We start from the raw sequence: 22,757 nt of genomic DNA on the forward strand, positions 1-22,757 counted from the left end.
TATAGCTCTTTTAGATTTCTTTAATGCTTTTTATGCATTGAATCTCCAGTTTATTTAAGATATTAATTTTTCATGTTTGTTTTTCTTTGTGATTCATCGTCTTCCTCCTACTATTTTGTCCTGTTGTTTGCATCTGGTTAGTTATTTCTTTCATCTCATGTTTACCCATAGATGTCCTTTTATGTGACTTTAATATTGTACTTTAGTGGCAATATTGAGTCATCTTTCAGTATGTAGGCAGTCTTTGATGTACCTTTAGTCTGAACACCGCCTCTTTAATCAGCCCTATCTCCAATTGATTTCTCACCCACATGTTTGACTTTAGAGACGTTGTCGATGTATCACGGAAGAAAGTAGTTTTTGTTTTTTTGTGACTCCTGAGATAGAAAACAGTTGTTTGTAATGACCTCAAGGTTTTTATACCAGTGTTAGCATTGTGTTTGTGATTCTAGAGGCTCTTCTGACCTCTGCGGTTGTTCCAGGAAGTCTTTAGGTTTATGACCAATGATGGATTTTTATATTTTTAGTATGAAAGAACTGTTCTGATTCAACCTTTGTATTCTAGTAGAAAGGCTGCTATTTTAATTGTGGCTGATTCTCATGATGACTGTTTTCATGTATCATTTAGTCTATATATTGCCATCAGATGATAAAACCAATAGTAAAAAAAAGATCCAAATACTTTTGTCTCTTTCCTGCAATCAGCTAAATAGAACTATTTAATGTTCACGTTTTATTCTTTTTAAAAATCTAAATTATGCATTTTAAAGCTCCGTGTTGTTTCTATCTCAGATGGCCTGGTTTTATTAATGTACATTTCATTTAATAGAGTGTCTAGCATCACGCTTATGTTATAGAAGGCTAAAGCCATATAAGGCTGTATTAACATTGTGAAATGTCAAATTTGACTTAAATATAAGATATTTGTGAGTGGATTATATAATGTTTTTTTAAGTTGTTAATTGTTATTTGCTATTTTTGTTTAACAGTCAGTTGTTTTTTTTAATATTCATTGGGACAAAATTTAAGAAGTTCATGATGTACTACTGAGCATTTGGTGAACTGTAGATAACTATTGAAGTCCATGTGTGACAGGGATTGCAGTCATTACCCATGGAACAAGGAATTCCCAGTGAGATTGTTGAAGGACTTCCTGCCCTCTGGGAAAACTTTGACTCTGGAGGTAGAGTGGGTCATCTACTAATCATAGGATTCGATCACTGAGTTATTCAGTCTGGTTGTTGAAGTGTCTCTGGACGTGTGTGGTAAATGAAGGCAGCCTAGTATGGATGAACAGTATGGATGTATATGTGAATATTTATATGGCAGTGTCAAAAAAAAAAAAAAAAAGGCAAAAGAATAGACAAGCCCTATATTTAAAAAAATAAAATAAAATACTCCAATACTCTGTATTACAAGACAAACAACGCTTAAGGCCACTGACTGACAGATCAGTATACTAGTCTCAAAGAAATGTATGTATTGATGCTTTCCCAGGCTTGCTGTGTTGGTAAATTTAACTGACATTTTAACTGTTTCATGCATGTTTTTCTTTTATTTCAGTTAGCTTTGTAAGTATTCAATATTGTTTCTATTTTTTGTTTGTTTATGTGTAGCTAGAATTTTGAATTCAGTTAAAAAAAAAATGTTTTTCACACCTTGTTTTAGTGTTTACTCAAGTTTGGTAATAGCTTTGTCTGGTATTATATTTTGATGAATGTGCATTGACCCAGTAACCTGACTTAAGTCAGCCATTTAGCTTTGACTGAATAAAGTCTACTTAGATAATTGCAGCTCCCCTCCAAGCCTCTTTATCTTCACTCTTGCTGAATCCAGTGCTTCATGGCTGTGGTCTGTCTCTGTTGTCTGGGTTAATGGATGCATAGCTTCATTCAATGTCAGTGAATGACATTGAATGAACACATTTGGACTGCTTGCCTTGAAGGACCCCAGTCAGTGTTTGAAGAAATAATACCCAGTCCTGTCTGGATTTGGTTTTTAATGCTTTAGTGTGCCCAGCTGGGTCAGAGTGCACAACAGTGAAGCTGTGTCTGTCCATAATAAGATCAGACAAAATGTGTACAGCGTGGCTCTACAGTGTTCAGTGGTTTATCAAATTTTATGTCTGGTTATTTTTTAGCTTTTTTTAAGGTTGTAATAAGTTTCTGTGTTCAAAAAAAAGTTCAAGTGATTTATGTTAGTTGGAAATGAAAAATGTAAGGTTTTTCAGATTGACCTTTCACCTGTGTTTACAGATGGTATATTTACCTTTCAAGTCAAAGTGTGGCATTTACTATCTTTGTTTTATAAAGCCAGATGTTACAGTGTTGGCATAAGAAGGTGGAATGCTATAAACAAAGCTAGCTTAGGTGACTTGGCCTGTGAAAGGCAACCATAGATGGTATTTGTATATCACATGGACAGAGATACCTGTTGATTACTGCTAACATATAAATAAAATCGTGCTAGAATTTAATCTGCTGAGAAGACCTAAGCACACATTTCTTGGATGGGCTTTTGGGCTGTGTTAACCCCACATAGTTTCATAAAGCAGAGAATTACCCATGTAGACTAGAACAGTGTACCAGGCTGGAAATGTGTCTGATTCATGGTTAACCGTGAGCATTTTAAGGGAATTATATGTTCATATAGTTTACATACTGGTTGCTTTATGTGATCAAAGTCACGCTTTTTAGTGGACTCTAGTTGAAGAACAGGCTGTGTCCTGTTAATGTTCTCTGATGTTCTGCTGCTGAACGGGAAATGAACCGAATGTGTCCTGCCTGTCGCCGAGGGATTACTACAACAACAGCGCGCACACACATGCACAGCCATCTGCCTCATCACTCACAAATCAATTCAGAGTTCTGCTGCAGCCACACTGAGGTTAAACAGTATCTGACAGTGAATTAAAGACTTCTTTTGCTTTCAACAGCCTGTTGGCACGTCAGACGTTTATCTTGACTACGAGAAAATGATAATCTCCGTCTGCGGAACACTCATTTATAATGGTGTAAAACACACACACACACACACACACACACACACACACACACACACACACACACACACCAACAGTGAAGCTTGATTCTGCATGTGCTTGTCAGTTTTTGCTTGATAAAAGACTGAGGGGTCCGCAAATTGAGTTATTGCACCAGTGATAAACAGTTCTACAAAAAAGGCCTAAAAGGCTGAGAGAAAGGGTCAGACAGGTGCACAAAGCTGCAGGTGTCCTCTCTTACTGTCTCCCTAACCCTTTAAACCACATTTTCCCATTTTCAGTTCAGCAGGAAATGTTTGCCATGCTGTATGGGCAGCTCTGTTGACATTTTCTGCTGCTGGCAGTGAGGAGTAAATGTTTTCGTCAGTGTAGCTGTCTCCACCTCCGCTTGCTTTGTCCCTGACATTTCTGCATTTGTTACGTTAATCACAAAAAGTCCATCTTAGCAGAAAACCACTGAAAGAAATAATAAAAGTTTTGACTTGCGATCCATTATAGCACCAACAAAGGCAGAATTTTCAGGGGTTTAATTTTCTGCAGGAAAAACTGCACTTTTTCCCCAAATGAGCTTAACTAAGAATCTTTAATAGTTCTGTACAGCTTATGTAAGAAACCCATAGTAAAGCTAAGCCGTGTTTACATCATCTTACTGTAATGATCGTAGCCTTTGTATGTGTATATGTATGTCCTATTTCCTCAATAATGGCCGGGCTGTAGCTCATGTGGTCATTGGAGTATGAATAAATGTAAATTATAGATAGAGAAAACTATAGAAAAAAAGTGCTTGTATGAATAGTTGTGATTTGGTGGGCGAGGCTACTTGTATAAAGCGCTTTCAGTGCTCAACTACAGCAGATGTATATGTTTCTTTTGGGGGGGAGGGGTTATGTTTGTTTGTTTTTTAATCTATGTTAACTAAAAAAATATAGATTCTTTTGATTTTCATATATAATATGTTCATTTCATCTCCCCCCTGCAAATGTGATGTTACATTCTCCGTTTGCATTATTTCATGGTCATGTCACACAGGTCATTAGCCAATGAAAATACCCCTGATAATCCTCCTTTCTAACATAAACAATTACCTAAACAATACGTTTGGAAAATGACCCTAAAGGAGTGACTAAGCCCATAAGTTCATCAGGAACAGAAATCTGGGCTGGGGCCATTTTCCCATTGACCTTCTGCGATCTTTTCACAATCACAGGAGTCAGCCCCTGGCAGCAATTAACAGGAATGCAGATTTAAAGTTCATTTAAACACACTGACTGCCAACAACAAGCTATGTGAAAACCAGTTAAAACCCACACCTCACATATCTACATGGAAGGACACATTCCCAAAATATGCTTTCCTCCTAAACAAGCTCAAATTTGCAATTTATAGTTGACTGATATATGCTGATGACATGACTCATTCAGAGTGTCTGCATGGGCAGTTTTCACAGTTCACTGTCAAGGTTAAAATTTGGTTAATTTAAAGGTGCATGAGTGATTTGTTCAGCATAGCAGCAGCCTGCTGCTGTGCATCACACAAGCTATTCGAAGGAAAGAGTTGGCACTGGGACACACTGTGTGAAACCACCTTATTGCGGTAAAGTCACCAGAATATCACACGTAAATCATACATAATAGAGAACAGTGCAGAAATTTGTTGAATTAATTAAGAATCTCTCCTTAAAAAATGACTCATAATAACTGCTTGGTTTGCTTTTTAGCTTTTTAAGGCAACTCTGTAGCTGAAGCCTTTTAAGGCCTGCTGGAATAGTAGTGGTCTTGTAACCAGAAGATAATGAGGTAAAAAAAAATTATTGAAAATAGGCCAGAAACTCTCTCTCTTTCGTGAACCATGCATCACCACTTAAATGAGTCTTTAAGCAAAGCATTTAATGCCCAGCTGTGCTAATAAAGTTTTTTTTACAGCACCAAACAGTAGGAAACTGTTACTTCAGGCCTGAGAGTGTGTTAATTTATAAATGCAAAACGGGTTGATAAAAGTAAATCCAGTCCACTGAGCTGTAGCGTCTTAAGTTGAATGGGTAGATTAAACAGAGTGGAGCAGACCTGAGTGTGAACACCTGGATTTGAGTTAGCATATTTGCACTTCCGGTTCCCACATCTCGATCTGGGCTCTTTTAGTTTGCCTACTGTGGTTATATGAGTAAGATTTGCAGTTGATTCAAGTTTTAGAGATTTTCAGATTTTGTTTGGAAAAAAATGCTAAGACTAAAGATGTTGTTGGGCATATTTGGCTTTGCGGAAAACACAGGAGGTTAGTAGTTGTGATAACCTGATGTTATCATGTTATAAAAGTGGCGTCAGTGTGCGATTATCTTGCAGTACAGCACATGTATCGAAAAGTTTTATTTACCTCAAACCTTATTTTTTTGCAGTAATCCAAAATCTTATGGAAAAAGTCAAAACTTTGTAAAGACTCTGGACAAGCTTAGTGTTCTTAGGAAACCTACTCAGGTTCATAACGCGCTCTGTTTATTGTGGCTGAGAATCCGATTCAGTGAACTGGTCTCTAAGCCTGTGGGATGATATTGTGACTGGGATTAGCTGAGCAGTAGGACGGCACAGATAAGGAAGAGTCTCTGTATCTTTGCTTCATATCTTCATCCTCCTCATCTGTGTTGGCTGGATTGACAGAGCTGGATTGAGATAACAGGCGTCAAGATGTCAGCATCAGTCAGTTGTGATTTAGATAGTGTCTGAAAGCCTGCTATGATGCAGTCCTCCATTTATTTATTTAAGATACAATGAAGCGGCCCAGAATAGGATAATCTCAACCACGGCTTGCTTTTCTGCTGTGAAAGTGAAAACATCATCTTTTCAATCTGGTTTTGCCCTTTTATGCTTTTTGTCTGAAGGATTTCTTTTTTTGATACATTTTCAAAACCAAGATAACAAATGCACTTTCCAGGCTAAAAAAAGACTACTTCCCTTAGCTGTTCTTAAAATCCCTCTTTAAATATCTAACGTTTCCTACCTGGCAACAGGATGGTTGGCTCGATGTCTGTGTGTTAGATAACAACATTAAATCCTCTGCTGGAGCCCGGATTGGAGGAGAAAGCTACATAGAGCACACATCTTCGGAAGTCACATCCATTTGCATTATGTGTCCTGAGCAGTGACCACACCTGCCCCCCTGCCTGCTACCCTCTTACATAAACAAACACAAACACACACACACACACCTTTGTATATAATATTTATACATGCCAGCTGTCCTTAATGGACCCCTCCAGCTCTCAGCCAACCGCTGTGCTTGATTATTAGCATCATCAGCTGTGACCAGTCAGGTACATGAAATTAGAAGATTAATCGGCATCTGCATATCCAAATCCTTTATCCTAAGGCACCTCTTCAAATATTACACATTGTATTTTTAGACTTTATTAGAAGAACACATGTGTTAATGTGGGCACAGCTGCAAGCCCATAGAGTGAAAAGATGACCCTGAGTAACACCAAGCCTGTTTCTGCTCACTTGTTTCTCTGTTTATGAATCTCATTAATGTGTGTGAGAACTTTACTGCATTGGATGAAAAAAATAAATAACATGTTCACAGTTTCTCTGGTTTATCAGCTTGTAGAGATTTCCCTAGTTCCCTTTGGAAAAGATTGGCATCAATATTTGGATAACGTTCAGACTTATCCATTGGACTGTGTTTAAGTAGTTGGCCGTCCTTGATTGACTGATTAATTATACAAGGTAGTTTTTCCACTTATTTCCCTGTAATTTTTTTTAAATCCAGCACCTAACCCAGTGGGGACTCATATTTAAAAATAAATTAATTAATTAATTAAAATGATTAATTGATTCAGAATGTTGACATTGTTTTAGTAATTAATCACATCACTGGGGAAAAATGCTTAAAACTACACAGGTTCACTGGTTTCAGTTATGTAAATGTGAGGATTAGCTTTTTTCTCCTCTTATTATCATGTTAAATTAATTGAAATGAGTAATTTGGAGACCTTACCTCAAGATAAAAGAATCTGCAGTAAGCATTTTTCACTTGTTAGTTTTTTTTTTAAGCCTACATTATTAATCTAACTGAGGGTGAGACCAGCCATGATGTGTACTTGGAGATGGTGGCACTGAGAAAAAGACAGGAGACTGAGCTTAGGTAGAAGAGTTTGGAGAATATACATAATATTTTGTGAATCCTTGCTTATACCAATGTGACATATAGATGACGGCTCAGTTATCTGCAATAAATACCAAGAAGCCTTTTTAAGTTAAAGATGGATTTGTAAATGTGATATTTATAAGGTGTAGGATAGTATTGTTGAAAAGGATAAGACTGGCCATTTGTGGGAACTGAACACTTATCTGAAGTTATAACAGTAAATCAGTGACTTTAATAATATTAATGAACATCCTGTAGCATGCTGGGAAAAGTACCGATTTATACCTTCTTTTTGTTTTTGTTTTTTGGCATGTGATTAAAAACAACATTGTAACTGTACCACAGACCCATACTGAAGGCATTTTGAGTTCACTCAGGTCTTGAACCCACCTCAGGCTGTTCTCTTTTTGTCCCTGCATTGTCTGCTCTTTTCTCCTGTTGAATGTCACTTCTCTTGGGTTGCGCAACTATCTTGGGTGGTGCCCGTGTTTCAAGGCCTTTCTGTGTGTTTGTCCATGGTTTGCTGTTCTTTATTATTCAGTTGGGTCATATTTGGTGAGATTACCTCAGACTAGACTGAAATAGGCATCAAGCTGCAATGAGCATGTGTTTTACAATCCTGGGGTTTGTCCGGGTGACTTTGTAACTTTTCCAGACACATTAAATGTTATTTTTGATTGCAAGCTCCTTCCCTTTGTGTTTTTTATTGTTTCCCTTTCCCTCTGTGTTATTCCTACAGAAGAAAAAATGTCAAGTTTAGTTCACTGCTCGTGCTGTAAAGTTCTCACTGTGTTGCAGTATCTGTGATGTAATCAGCTCGGCTCTAACATAGCCTCCTTTCTTCCTGTTTCGATCAGGTGTTGCCATGCTTCCTAGCTGGTTTCACCTGTCACATGTAGCTGTGAATTAAATTTTACCAGTATACCAGTAACTACACAGATCCCAAAGTGGACCTTAAGCTAAAATGCAAACAAAGCATACACTGTTTAACACTTTAAGGTAATTTTGTTTGGATAAAAAAAATGATTAAAACATGAACTTTTCATTGTAACATGAAACCTGTATCCCACATGTGAAGAAAAATAGGGAGTTTTTCTGCTTCCGTCAGCTACATTAGTGCAAAAAAAATGTTATAAAACCGTTCCGACTACATTATGCAATACACTGTAACCACCGAACATGACCATGTAAAGCACTGCAGTGAAAAACCCCTCCAGTGAAACTAAAAAACTGAATGGACAAGGAAGTAGAAGAGGGAAAGGGCCGGCCTGTCTATTTTTGTTTTTGTGGGCATGATTGTGCATGTGCACACTTGTATGTGTGCACACTAGTCAAGCGCGCACACTTGATTCACATCAAAGTACCTGTGTGTGTGTTTGTGTTTGCATGGTCCATATCCCTGCAGGTATGTGGCAGAGCAGGTTCATCTGTGTCAAATAGAAGAGGTAAACGTGGACAGACACACCTCTGCCTCCTATTCCTCCTGCATCACTGCTACGCCTCTTTAAGTTTAACTTTGTTGTCAGGCTGCCACCTAAAGGACGGTGCGACCTTAATCTTTGATTGTCCGTGTTTCTGCAACTGTGGAAACAGAATGGTGAATATTACAAAAAATCCACAAAAGGCTGAAACTAATGATACATTTCACCACTGAATACTGTTTTAAGAACTTTTTTATGGCATTTTTTATGTGTATTGTTATTTTATTATGAATAGAGTAGTTGTATCTGTTATAGTCCTGCTTTGTTTGTGATGCCTCTCAGTTTAGGAACTAGTGTATATATATAATCTCTGTTTGTAGTCATGATCACGATGTTGCACATTGATCTGTTTTCAGTGTTGCTGAAATGATTTGACTAGAAACAACAGAATCGAGCATTGAAACTAACTTCACCAGACATTTGTTTTTGAAAAGCAGCTGAGCAGTTTTACAGTTGACCCCAAACTTACGAGAACCAGGATAACTTTGCATAAAATGAACACACTGCTCTGAATCTCTCACCAGACGAGTCTAAATATAAACAGTGTGATGCCAAAGCATCTGCAGCCAGTTCTCTCCAGTGTTAGCGCTGATGGATTCACTGCCTGAAGCAGAGTCTTAGGTTCTTCTGTTTTTCCTGGTCCTGATGCGGTTTATCTCTGAGCTGAATAACACTGGGCCGGGTGGTTATTATTCAGACTGCAGGCTGTGCTGATAAGACTGTAAATTTAGAACTGGCAGCATCACTCAGTGTCCCTTTCGTTTCTCCACCCATTAAGCGGTGCTCTGGCCTATAATAGGAAATTAAGATGCTGAGCTGCAATCAGAACTGTTAATTGGCTGCTGCTGCTGTGTAGTGAACCCTCAGGCTCAGACTGTGGCCTGTACACCGGGTGCTGTGGTTGTACTTAACTTCTGGTGGAACTGTGGTTTGGTCAGCCTGTGTAATCATCAGCTCTGTGTAAGCGTCTTTCCTCCCACAGTTTGGTTTCTTAATGATTTCTGTTCGTGCCGTCTCTGAAAATGACCACCGTCATATTTGGAAACATTTGTTCTGGGAAAAATTTGATTTTCCTCCACAAGGAAGAGCATAAAACATCGTTAAATGTTACTGATAGTGTAGCATTAAACATTTCCAAACTTAGGAGTGCTGCACACTAAAATGGGGTCTTTCTTCTTAATTTAATTTGCCTGCTTAATTTCCCATGATTCCTTATTTTTTTTACTTTACTTTTTTTAATCATAAATGTTCATGGTGATTTCAGACAGAATTAAAGAATTAAACATTAAAAATGTTTATCATTTGTTCTAAAATACTTCTCACAGCCCACCTGCAATAACTACAAAGGCCACACTTGTTTCCACTTTTACCAGCTTGTAAACTGTAGAGGTTTTCTGTGTTCCTGGCATTGACTCGCAAGTGGCTCAGATTTATTGTGGCAAAGCAAACTTAATCAGCTGTTCACCCACTGAGCTGCATCGGATGCATTATACAAGCTCTCCTCTTATTGTCAGTATTATAAGATGGCACTTTAAACACTAGGGTTACTCATAAATACACAACCTCCTAATTTTATGCTTCATAAAAATGTCACAGCGAGCACTTTATTTCGGATATTTCACTGCAGGAATCCCAGTGCAGAAAATGTGCGTAGGTGCTGACACCTGACTCCATTGCAACCTGTACTTAAAGCACAGTGTACTGACAAAGAGAGCAGCTTCCTCATACTGAGAGGTCAACCTCTTAATGTTCAGTGGCTTCAGAGCTCCGTATTGATTAGCTGGTCAGTCTGTTAACACCAGATGTCCAGCACCAGCTGCTCAGGGATATACTGCTGCTTTAACAGAGTTAAGAGATTCCCTGTGCATTTTTAATGAGCCAACCTGGCAGTAAAGACTTTAGTTACATAATAAGGGTCTATTTGATAGAGCATATACAGCTTTGGTGATAATTATGTTGTTCTTTTCTGTAATCCTGAGATGTTTAGATTGGTGCAGGCATAAAGGGGATGTTTATTCTTGTGTTTTTACAGAATCGATACAAAAACAAACTCTTGTTTTCTGTTTCATTAGAACGTCTCATCTCTTTTAAAAATACAACCCTTTGGTCTGGCGGTAATCAATAAAGTATACATTATTATCATTATTATTATTAATACAGAAAGTGTCTACTTGTCCTGCACAGGTTTGATGGAGTATGCAGAGTGTTACATGCATATAGTTATTTACATGGAGGTAAAAGCAGTGAAAGGATGTATATCACATATAATCAGAAATGACAAAAATCACCATCATCTAAACATCCTCCCTCGTTCGATTGCAAAAACCTATAATAACAAAGAAGACTCAGGCCTGCCAAAGTGCAGCAGACAGTACTGGAAGCTAACGTTTGATCCAGCTTCAATTAAACAAATGAAACAAAATAAATGCACTTAAGGCACGGAGACATGATGGTTGCTGTATATCAGGGAAAATAACCTTTTTTACCTACATTACATGCATGGATCACATGTGGCTTGTTGCTGTACTGCTAGTAGAAAAAACAAAACAACACTGCTTTGTTGAATTCGCAGAGTTGTCTTTTTTTTCCCCTCTTAAGCTTAAATTTCCGAGCAGCCTTAAGAGGAAACTGTTTTTCGTGGCCAAAACTGAAGTGGGCGACCACCTCTGTGGCTTTTTAACGGTCGATTGACTACCAGGACTTCCCCTTTGACAGATCCATGCACTAAATCACATGTTTGTGCAGCATTATGCAGAAAGACCACAGAACAGTCACCAGTGTTGCACGCTGCATGCAGTAAAGCAGACTGACAGCTTCAATCAAATCACTCAAAATACTAAACAGGGACGATGGCAGTGATCCATTTGATGAAACGTTTTTCGCGAGCCATTTCAGTCCATGAAGAGGATGACGTATTTACTATTTGTCAACCACTGGAGGTAATTTGTCGTGCATTTTTAATTAATGGGTGTAAATTTGCTCAGCATTGCAGAGGCTTTCTACTGAATGCTGGCTGTAACTTTGAAATCTAGAGCTTTGCTTGATAACCCGCGTGGTCAGAAACTTTTAAAGAAAGTTTGGACTTCTGTGAAATGTTTTCACAAATAGAGGGATGAAACTGTTTAAATTATATAATATGATACAGTGTGTATATTGTGGTGCTGTGATACTGTATTGAACAGCTAGCCCTCATCTGAGGCTTCTACTGAATATCAAGTTCTCCTTGGTACCTCCAGCTGTTTGCTTGGCTCCTGCATATTTCATCCCCATTGATTCCCATGCAATAAAAACATCACAGAGCCAACGTTCGGAGGCCTCAGGGCACTGGCATTATTCATGCCTCTCTCTGCCCTGTCGCTCTGCAGCCGCGCTCCTTCTTTGTAATGCCAACATGAAATAATCATGACAAGAAGCCCATTGACTGGATCACTGGTTCATCTGGGTTTTAAAGGATGCTCTGTCATTAGAGCAGAGCTGTACGACACAGCAATAGAGATGTTCTTCTTTGACTGAACAGGAGCTCTCTTGTTCACATGGCACTTGAATATCACCGCATTTTCAGTTCTTAGGAGGTTAGAGTTGTAATCATGTTTGCCACTGGTTAAAGTGACGGTTACAGACTCACCCTTAAAACCATTTGAGTCATGGTTGGTCAGGTTTTCCAGCTTGTTATACAGGAACATTTTTGTAAGTGTATAAGTATCATGACCTTATGTTGAAATTAAAACAGGATCTGAAACGTAACTCATATTTTCCTTGTGAACTTGAATAGCTCAGTCCAGCCAGTATCATTTTTCACTGTCTGCAGACACTTCTTCTTCTGAATGATGTGTACGGGGGGGGGGGGCGGCAATGCAAGTTGAAAAGGAATTCTTATCGTTAGCATTTATCCAGTTAGTTTTTAAGTAAAAATGTCAATCAACACATTAGGGTTTGCCAGTAACCAGTAACAGTTTTTTTCTGTGTTCAGAGTTGTTCAGATGAGGTTGGACAAGCTCTCATCCCAGTGTTTAGGATGCATCTTGAGCTAGTTTAACTTCCTCTTTTCTACTTGACATGGGTTATTGCCACTCCCGGTTGTATAACAGCACCAACTTCCTTCCCTTGTCCTTCTCCAAGTTCATTCAATGATCTGCTCCTCCATGGCTCACAAAGCCTTGAAGTAGAGCTTGTAATTAAATGATTGACTTCATGTGAAACTCTGTAGGAATGGAGTGTGGGGGTGAGCTGTTTGATGTACGTGCCGTTCTAAAATGTTTCAAATGAAAATGTCTACCAGCTTGTGCGTGCAGCTGGTGATTTACAGCCTGAAAGCTGTGAATATTTTACATCATGCCCCTTCACTCACTGTCCAGGAACTTTTATGTAACAGACTTACATCCGGTCACAGATGAATCACAGTTTCCTCTTTCTTTTTTCCCTTCCTTAGACTGTGTCTTCTGGCCAGGGCCGCCCCGAGTCACCCGTCTACAGCAACCTCCAGGAACTGAAGATCACCCAGTCTACCCAGCCCCCTCTGCCCTCTGGCTCCCCGCTCCATGTGGTTGGAGACTGGGAGACCCATAAGGACCAGAATGGTAGGCATTTCTACTACAATCGCGCCACCCAGGAGAGGACCTGGAAGCCACCTCGAACCAGGGATAATAGCACCAGAAACTTGCAAGGAGAGAGCCACAGCACCGGAGAGAGCTCAGAGGTAAACGCAATTTACAATAGTGGAGGTTCGTGAAGTATCGCGAGCATTGGCAACACTTTTGGTTGCCTTTTCCTGAACCATGTGCCCTAGTATCAAGATCCATTACTTTGAGTTTTAACAAGCAGTGACATAGCCTCGTGAATAAATATGAAAACATAACATTAGACTTTTTTTCCTCCCTAATATCAAAGAAACCATTTTGTGGTACACATCTCACAGAGTGGGTCCTTTCATGCAGGCACCTCTGTGCATGTCTGTGTCATTACTGCATTTCCATGGTGGTTGTGCAGAAATCTGAGGATCGGCTCTCTGAGAAAAATAAGAAACTGAGGCATGAAAACATGGAGTGACTGTGAGCTGGGTCACAGTCAAGTCATCAAATTAGAATGAAAAGTAGACAGTACAAGTTAATGCTAAGAAATGAACCAATACAGTTTGTGTTGGACATGGAAACAGTCTCAAACTACCAAATTTAAGGTGATATATTCAATTTAAGGTGATATATTTACAGATGATATATTTATCTACATCATTTTAAATGCTTAATATGTGAAATGATGGATAACAATACATTTTAATAATGAGTTGTGTTGCTGTGAAATGTGCAGCAGTTTCATTGAATCCAGTCTGATTTGCAAATGCAATATATGACACTTTGGTAACCATAGATATTTTGGTAAACAGTAATAAATAGTAATATAAGCAGCTGCTTGGACTATGAGTAAGCCTGTAAGATGATCAAAATGTTTGGAGCAAGTTCAAATTGTTTAACACCCAGCAAGAGCACATAAAAGTGACATGAAACTGCCCATCACATCATTGGTACTGTAAAAATGCTTTACATAGCTGTTAGAAACATTACAGAAATAAAATACTTTTTTTAATTTATGTATTTTTATCTTGAAAATCAGCAGAAACACATTAGACAACAGTCTACAAGCCAGATAAAAATGCAGGCTGTAAGAATCTGAGAAGTGCAAAGTAGAGATCATAAAGGGTCCGGTCCTTTTCCTTTTTTTTCCACACATGTAAGCCTCTGATCAATCACTGCATAATTAATATGCACTGTCCCTTTTAAATAAGCATTAAAATAAAGCAGGTGTAGCCAGCCTTTATACAGCTCTTCTGACAAAGTTTATATTTTATTAAATCCTTTAATCTAAATTAAGTCCCAATTGTTATCGCATCAATTTTTATAACAACATGAACTCGGAAATGTTACTGTTAAACCTTCGAACACGTGAGCCATTAATCACCTGATGTTGCAAAAATGTTGACAAAGTCAAACTGGTTCTCACAAGCGCACAGTTACATAAAGCCGCTTGTACACAGAAGTTGTTCATATATACTCAGCCAGCGTCAAAGCATGAGTCAGAGACAAATATTAAACTGAAAACAAATATGCCGTGGCAGTACTTCATCACATATTGTGGCTGTCTTCTCACTCACATTGCTATACGCGTGGACAGACGGAGGCAACTGCAAAATTGCTCTTTCAGCCCCGCCAGATTGTTTTGGGAGATTTGGATTATCAGACAGAATATATCTCGGAGATAATGAAAGTTCTTGTTTTCTTTCTGACGCAACAACAGAATGATTTGTCCTCGAAAAGCTATGAGTAAAAGTCCACATTGCTGTATTTCAGTTCAAATGAGATGACTACAGCTGATCAACAGTGAATGACTATTTTTATAATCAGCTCACACACATACACACACGCGCTAGTGACGTACCACATACCCCTGAGTCATCTGTAATACTGACTCGGCCTCTGTTTCATTAAATGACTGCACCACACTGCCACCTACAGGCCCAAAGCAGGCACTGTCCCCTCATCTCTTCTGTGCCACAGTGCAGGAGTTGCCTTCATCACTGGCCAAAATCAAGCATGAACATTTTTAGCGCTCTGTTGACTTTTCTGGGTCTCTGTACTGAATCAAACTGGTGTTGGGTGTTTTACTGATGATTTATTGTTTCTGGGTGCATGACTGTCTTTTCTTCTCTCCAACGCTGTGGTGAAACTTGCCCTCTCCTGTCTCTTTCTCTCTTTTTTTTTTTTTTTAAACAAATGGCAGACCACCCCTCTCTCGCTCTCGCCGTCTTTCCTCCCCTTTCTCTCGCTTTCTATTGGTCGACTGCAGCCTCTGTCATCGGAGGACACCTGCTTCAGTACCTACTCTACCTACTCTAGCCAGTCAGACAGCCAATATGGCTCGCCGCCACGCGGTTGGTCGGAGGAGATGGACGAGTACGGTCACACGCTGTACGTCAGCGACTATACTAACGAGAAGGTACCGGCTGCACCGCTCCAATCTGTCTTTACTGCAGGGGGTTTCTGGGACTGCAAGTGGGAGCAGGTTTTGATTTGAATTGCAGGAAAGTTCTGCTTGGGGGGCACAGCACAAATGTTTCCTGTTAACAAGGAAACTATGATGATACCAAACTATACACACTTTTACCTGTTATTTTCTTATTGTCATAATTTGTTTTAATGGCTTTTATGTGTAACTAAAAGGAAACCCAATTAGGTCAAATCTACTCAGAAAATAAATTAATAAAATCTCAATCGAGACAATATAACAGAAGGCTGAAAATTAATATATAAATAAAATAAATTTTTAGGCTTCAAACCACTGAATGATTTTTCTCCGGTGTGTCTGCTCAGTGGTTAAAGCACGTTGATGACCAGGGAAGACCTTATTACTACAGTGCAGACGGCTCCAGGTCAGAATGGGAGCTGCCAAAGGTGAGATGCTAAAACAGTTGAGCGATGAGAATTAATGGCGTACTGACCTGTCGTACAGGTGAGCACAGTGTACGTGCTGCACAACCGCACAGGATGGACCACAATTTCTGAACCCAAGAATAACGTGATGGGGCGGTAAAGCTTCATATTTCAATGCGACAAGAGATAACTAGAGCATAGTTGCGACACCTCTACTGCACCTAATAATTTAATATACTATTGCAAGGGCTTTTTTTTTTGTTGTTGTTGTTAAGGAAAAAATGGTTTTAGTGGTATACTGAAGTCATGCAATTCTTTGTTTCTTCAATGAAGTACAACCACTCCCCTCCCCAACCCTCTGTGGATGCTCCAAAGACCCGCAGTCTAGACAGAAGAAACGTGGAGCCCATCGTCCTGACCAAGTGGAGACATAGCGCCTACGTCCAGGACCCAGCCGACAAGGTCTGACACCCCTATACAACAAACTGTACTGTTAGTCTCATGCACCTTACTTATCCTTAAGGTTTCCTGCTGCACCTGGATTTAAAAATAGACCGAGATATTTGTTGAGTTAAGATTTTCAGTTGTAGACTGATTGCTTTGCAGTGGCTGTTAAAAACCAGGCGTTTCCGATCAGGCTCTGCACGCCCACATCCATACAAACACCAAGTCAGTAGCCTGTCACCCTGATCAATCAGTGTCTGTTCCTTCAGCCTGCATGACCGTAATCACACAACCGGAGTGATTATTAAACCTCCTTTCTCACTCTCAGTTGATTTTATTTGATCAAACCTTTTTAATTTAAATAATTTGTATTAATCACAAACTGGACTTCTGCAGCAATGTTGGATGATTGTCTTTAAAATGTACTGATTAGCCTGAACATGAAGTAGTTATAGTTGCATGAAACCTCATAGAAACTGTACTTGCGTCCACATCTTAATTAATAATCCTTTTGTGTCTCCTGGAAAACACACAGGTACTAGACACACATTATAATCTCACTGCTAATTACCATCACCCTCTTTCAGTTGTCCGTGTCTCCTTAACCTTGCATCATTTTCTCATTAACCTTCTTTTGTTAGCCCATTTGACATTGTTTCTTTTTTTCATCCCTGTCTCCTGACCAGGACGCTCCTTTGAGTCTCAAGCCCCCCTCTCCTGACTCTGACTCCTGCCCTTCGTCTCCCAAGCCCCCCGCCTCTGTTAGTACTCACCACTAACCTCACCTTCTTCGCCTCCTGCAGGGATTTAACGTGGTCTCAGATTGTTGGATGGTGACACATGTTGTATGGCAGGTTTCCTGCACAGGTCTTTGTACCAGTTAAATAAAAGAAGCTCAACATCCTGAAGGAAAACTAAAGTCCAATTGAACAAATACCTTAAACCTGTGTAGGAAATCCTGTTAATAGGCAGCACTGTGGACTATAAAAGCATTTCTTGACCTTGGTTAATCACACAGAAGTCTTTATATTGTCAGAAATTGTTTTCCTGAGTTGGTTAATTCACCAAAAATCACCTTGTTTGTCTGAATGTTGCACAAGTAGTTTTAACGTTAGTTTATTCTAATACATTTTCATTCAGTGTGTGAATTCTGCCTTTCAGAAAAGTGGTATAGTAGTTTTTTGGATTTTTTGCCTCCAAGCTGAAGGCTGTTATTATTCTGGTGGTGGGATATTTGGTGGTGGCGGTGGTGTTTTTATACGGCAGTAGCAACCAAGATTAAACAGCATCTCTCTCTGTCTCTTTTTGTGGGAATTATCAAAATTAATCAATGTTAAAACTGTGTATTAATTTTTTTCCCCCTCTGCAGCCATCTGAAAAATGTGGAATTCTGAATGTGACAAAGATCACTGAAAATGGCAAGAAAGTGCGGTAAGTAGTAGTAAGTAGCATGAGGGTTATGATTATGGTTAAAGGGATTGATGAGTTTGCCAGTCAATTTCTCCATTCCCCATAAATGAATATGATTATATGAGATTAAAAATAAACTGAAGCTGCCTCGCCATAGTTTCAGGTCATGTCTCCACATATAACCAACATTTGTGACACAGATGTGGGCTTACATGTAAACGGGTTCGTACCTGGGCTTTTCAGTCCTTTGGCGTTAGTGTGTGTGAAAAAGCTGATGCCTATTTATGACTGTTGGATTTATTTATTTGTTTTTTAAATGGAGCTTCAGGCGACAATGTATTTGCAGAGGTACTCGTTTAACTCGTCTCCTTTATTTTTGTTGGTGAACGACTCTGCTGCGTGTGAGAATGGTGCAATGAAGACTGTAGGAGAGACAAGTGAAATATTTTACACAGCGAAAAAAACTGAATGATTTAGTAGAACTAAACTACAGAACCAGCTAATGTTGTGACTTAACACCATTTTAGCTCTTCAGCTGATATCTCTACCACTACATCAAATAATCGTGGTCAGCCAAATCAGTCAACATTGTACTGTTTGTCAGTGTGTAAATGTTTCATAATACCCGGCGCTCCTGTTTGTCGCTTACACGTTGTGCATTATGGAGGCTGGATATCACTACTCTTATTAGGTGTACATTGACCTTCTCTGCCGCCATGGCAGCAGTGCCGCAGGGGGATGATATGACAATTGAACCATAGAGAAAATCCAACCCCAGTGAGTAATACTGACTCAGTATTATTATCAAACTTATGTTCTGAGGGCCATAAATCAGCACAGCAGAGGGTCTCTCTTATTAGGCTAGTCCCCTCAAGATTTAAAAAATAATAATAAATGCTTTTTTGCACATTTCCCTGTAAGTTGCACCAGGAATCATTGTGTTGTTAAAAATAGGCCACAATTTGTCCAAATTAATCTGCCTTCTCAAAGAGGGTCCACACTGGAAACAATTAACTTATCATGTAGTACTTTGTGGCTGATGGTTGGTCAGACTCCAGTTGCCTAGGTAACCCTTGAAAGTATTTACCAACCCTGTAATATGTCAGTCAGCGGTATCCTTCATTGACTGTAGAAAACAGTCAATGGTATCCTTTGCTCTCACTTTTTGTGAGAGGAAGTTGAATAAAGGACCCACCTGCTCAGCAGAGGTTATTTTGCCCATCATTATTGAATGTTTGACGTTCTGTAGTCTCTGGACACCATGTTGCTGCTAGGACATCTCTTTACTGTCAAATATTTCACAGCCTGTCTGTGTAGGTTCTGAGTCATCCAGGGCATGGTAGTCCATCTTAGAAGCTTTTTTGAACCTCTTCCTGTATGAGAGGTGAAAACATCTTCAAGAAACTTAAAGAAGTCGAGTCTTTTTTTTTTTTTTTTTTTTTTAAATTAAACTCCTTAGAATATCACAGCCTTCTATGCAACACTGATGTAATGTGTTTAGCCCATGCAGATGTGGTGTCGTGTTTTGTTTACCACAGTAAAGTTTCTTTGTAATGATAAACTGAGTGACTTAAAAATTGATGCATGCTGTCATTAATTTTTTTTAATATAAATTCCAAACAATGCAGCATGACACAAGATACTGTTTTTTCCAATATTTTGGAAGTTATTTTGTTACAGCAGTTGAAATACAGGCTATAGACGCCATTAGAAAAAAAATAAATTAAATGGACGTAGCTTCTTGTTATGAAAAGTGAAGCAAATGTAGAAGAACCTGAACCTGCATTCTTTTTATTAGCCACAAGGAGGATAGCTAATAAAAGGCTGCAAAAAGACTTAAGATCCTATAGAAGTATACGAGAAATCGGCTCATACATTTCACCTCAGTAAACATTTTCCAGATGAGTTAATGTCCTCAGTCACTCCTCTCAGGTCATACTGAAGTCTGTTTGGTACATGCTGGTCATTCTAAGGGTCAGAAAGGACATATCCAGGTTATACTATTTGGTTTCTGATGGGCAAGTCACTGGCCAGAGTTTCACAGTTAGACCCACCCCTTGCTCATCACATTCGCTTCAAAAGCAAGATGGCGATGCTGATGGCAACGATGCTTATCTCAAGACTTTAAAACTAGACTTCATAAACTTGTGGGTGATGTTAAAGTGACTATGTCAGTCTTTTACCCTGTCGGATGAGTAGAGGACAAAAGAAAAGGTTGAAAAACAAAAAAGGAGGCAGTTCAGTACTCTCAGTAAATTAGCAATAGAAACGATCCCGTGAGTATTTCTCCAGTTCAAAGGGCAACTTTGAATTCTTTTCTGTCTTGCATGTACATGATGTAGTTGGCTCTAATCTCAGCACTTGTTTTAAGTACATGAAGTATGTTTTTTTTGTTATTATTATTATTTACATCCATTACAGGAAGAACTGGACTTCTTCCTGGACCGTCCTCCAAGGTTCAACGCTCCTGTTTGCCAAAGGACAGGGAGGTGGAACTAGCTGGGTGAGTGATAGAAACTTGCTGCCATTAAAAGCTGTTGTTTCGTATCAAAACAGAGCCACACACTGTTTTGTGAACATCAAAGGCCATTGAAAAGAGTTACTAATGTGGCTCTGCTGCTCTGTTGCATTGAAAGACCTCCTTCAGTGACTTTGTCATCTGAGTTCACTTTCTTACGTTTCTGACACAGCCTGTATCGAACACCGACTTTCATGATTAGATGTATGCGCAGCAGTATCCTTTTCATTATGTACAGTTCTTTTTTGATTGCAGCTTTGTTAACACAATCCATAACTTCATACATTATGAAATATTTTGGAGGTAACCTCTTCTTTTGGTGAAGTCTCACTAACTCAGTGAGGCCTGAAAAAGGTCAGTCTCAGTGGAAAGGTCGTTCTGCTTATTTATACTGCAGGTCAGTTCCTTCAATCTGAAGGGCAGATGTAGGAGTGTTAAGAAACACTGTGTGCAGTTAAGCTTTTGAATTGGATGACGATCTGGTTTCTGTTATCTCAGTCTTAAGGGCAGCCTGGCTGCTAACTGTTCCCTTACCTGTTGGATATAGTTAGCTGGTGGTTAAGAAACTCGGTGACGGGTTAAACTTCTGAATTAATTAAGCATGCCTCCTGTTAACATTTAGGTTCATCTTTTCTCCTTGTTGTCAAGTGTTGCTTCATAATCTGTATTCTGTACTTATTCCCCTGCATCTGGGGTTATTATATAAATCCCATCTCTTCAAAATTTGCACAACATTTTTTCAGGCTGTTTGTTAGGTCACTGAGGGGGAGTTGAATATTCTCTCTTCTGTATGTGTCCTTTTCTTTCCATGCCTCCATCTCTTTACCTTTGGCCTCATCCTCCCATCATCCTTTTCTTTCATTCCTCCCTCCATCCCTCTGTTCAGCCATACTATCAGAGTGGCTACTTCCCTGAATTGCTCCTGTCACTGTTGAGTAACTGGAGGCCGTCAGCTAAGAAACGACCTGATGTCTCCTTTGGCTGCTCAAGGCTCAACCGAGCCTCCTCTGTATGTTCTTCCTCCTTCCTTATGCGTGCTTCCAACTCTTCTACTTCTCTGCATGCCATCTTCCTGCTGTCTGTCATGCTCTGACTAATATTCACTGGCATGACTCAAAAAAAGGGACAATATTGCTGTCATTACTTGCTAATCTCTGGGTTGACGTATTTTTACTGTTTGAGTTGACAAACAGGATGTAGATTTAATTTAATCATAGAGTTGTTTGGTTAGAAATGGAAAACTCGGATGGAGATCTGCAGGGCATCACAATTATTGATTTCACACACAAGCAGGATTACCTTGAGTTTTAGATGTACTTGTGCAAACCAATCTTTTCTGGACTGCCTTTGGTTTATGAGCTCCTGATGTGAAACGAGTGCTACAGAAAGGTGGATTTTTGTCATTTTTTTGTTTTTGTTTAGCACATAGGAAGACTACAGATCAATCACTGGAGTTACGTTTTATATGCATGTGAATTTGGATCAAATGCATGGGTTTTTTTTTTTGTTTGTTTGTTTTTCTTATTGTTTTGATTTTTTTTTTAACTCTACTATCAAAAAGTCTTATCAGTCTCATCAGCTGATTGGCTGAAGGGTGAAGGCACCTGGTGTGGCAAGAAAAGAAAATACTGAAGTAAAGTGTGTGCAATTACATTGAGTCCCTAGTACTGATTTAGGTGGTGATGGGCACTTTACTCTATCGTAAAGGCAGTTGGACATTTTAAATGTTATTTCTTGTCTTCCTTTGAAGGGAAGTGCATATTTAAGCCTTTGTTTTCAGCAGTAAATTAGGCAGCAGAGCACTGAGTAGGCAACTAGGACAACCACATCTAATACACTTGCAAGGAAAAAGCTGAAAATACAAGTAGTACAACTCTCCATTCATATTCACCATTAAGTGTTTGGCCTCGACTGAAACTATTCTTCTGTTTTCTTCCTCACACTTTAAAAGCTAAGAAAATTTTACAGTTGGACAGAAACTTGACTGACGTGCGCACCATTATCATTTGACTTTTTCTTTTCTTTGATGTGAGCTGTTGCATGGTTCAACAATCAAAGAAAAAGGAGACCACTGTATATAAGCAGGCCCTCTGTTTGTTAATATGATTGTTTTTCTGTCTCTGTCCAGTTTGGAGGCGGTCAGTCGAAACCAGAGCTCACAGTGGATCTGAAGGGCGGCTCAGTGGACTGGGCTTCCAAAGACAAGTCCAGCAAGAAGCACGTTATAGAGGTGAGGGAGATCTTAAATAACATCCAGTCTTTTGCTTTTATCGCTTTTTATGAGGCGTCACTGTTTACATATCATTTTGTATTCAGAATCAAAATAAAATCTATTGCCTGTAGAC

The 22,757-nt window shown here is 39.2% G+C and overlaps 1 protein-coding gene across 3 annotated transcripts in view; it reads left to right on the top strand.

Annotated features, from left to right (window-relative positions):
• The window catches only part of LOC134617670 (rho GTPase-activating protein 12-like), a 60,503-nt gene that overhangs the window by 32,172 nt on the left and 5,574 nt on the right, over nt 1-22,757 (top strand). For 2 of the 3 annotated variants that reach the window (XM_063463011.1, XM_063463010.1), the window contains exons 3-9: nt 13,049-13,315; nt 15,391-15,606; nt 15,981-16,061; nt 16,374-16,502; nt 17,854-17,915; nt 20,316-20,397; nt 22,541-22,642. In XM_063463011.1, coding sequence (XP_063319081.1) covers nt 13,049-13,315; nt 15,391-15,606; nt 15,981-16,061; nt 16,374-16,502; nt 17,854-17,915; nt 20,316-20,397; nt 22,541-22,642 — 939 coding nt within the window. The remainder of the gene's footprint in view (nt 1-13,048; nt 13,316-15,390; nt 15,607-15,980; nt 16,062-16,373; nt 16,503-17,853; nt 17,916-20,315; nt 20,398-22,540; nt 22,643-22,757) is intronic. The other variant, XM_063463012.1, reaches the window with a different exon arrangement.

Source organism: Pelmatolapia mariae, linkage group LG18 (assembly GCF_036321145.2).
Source record: "Pelmatolapia mariae isolate MD_Pm_ZW linkage group LG18, Pm_UMD_F_2, whole genome shotgun sequence".
NCBI lineage: Eukaryota > Metazoa > Chordata > Actinopteri > Cichliformes > Cichlidae > Pelmatolapia > Pelmatolapia mariae.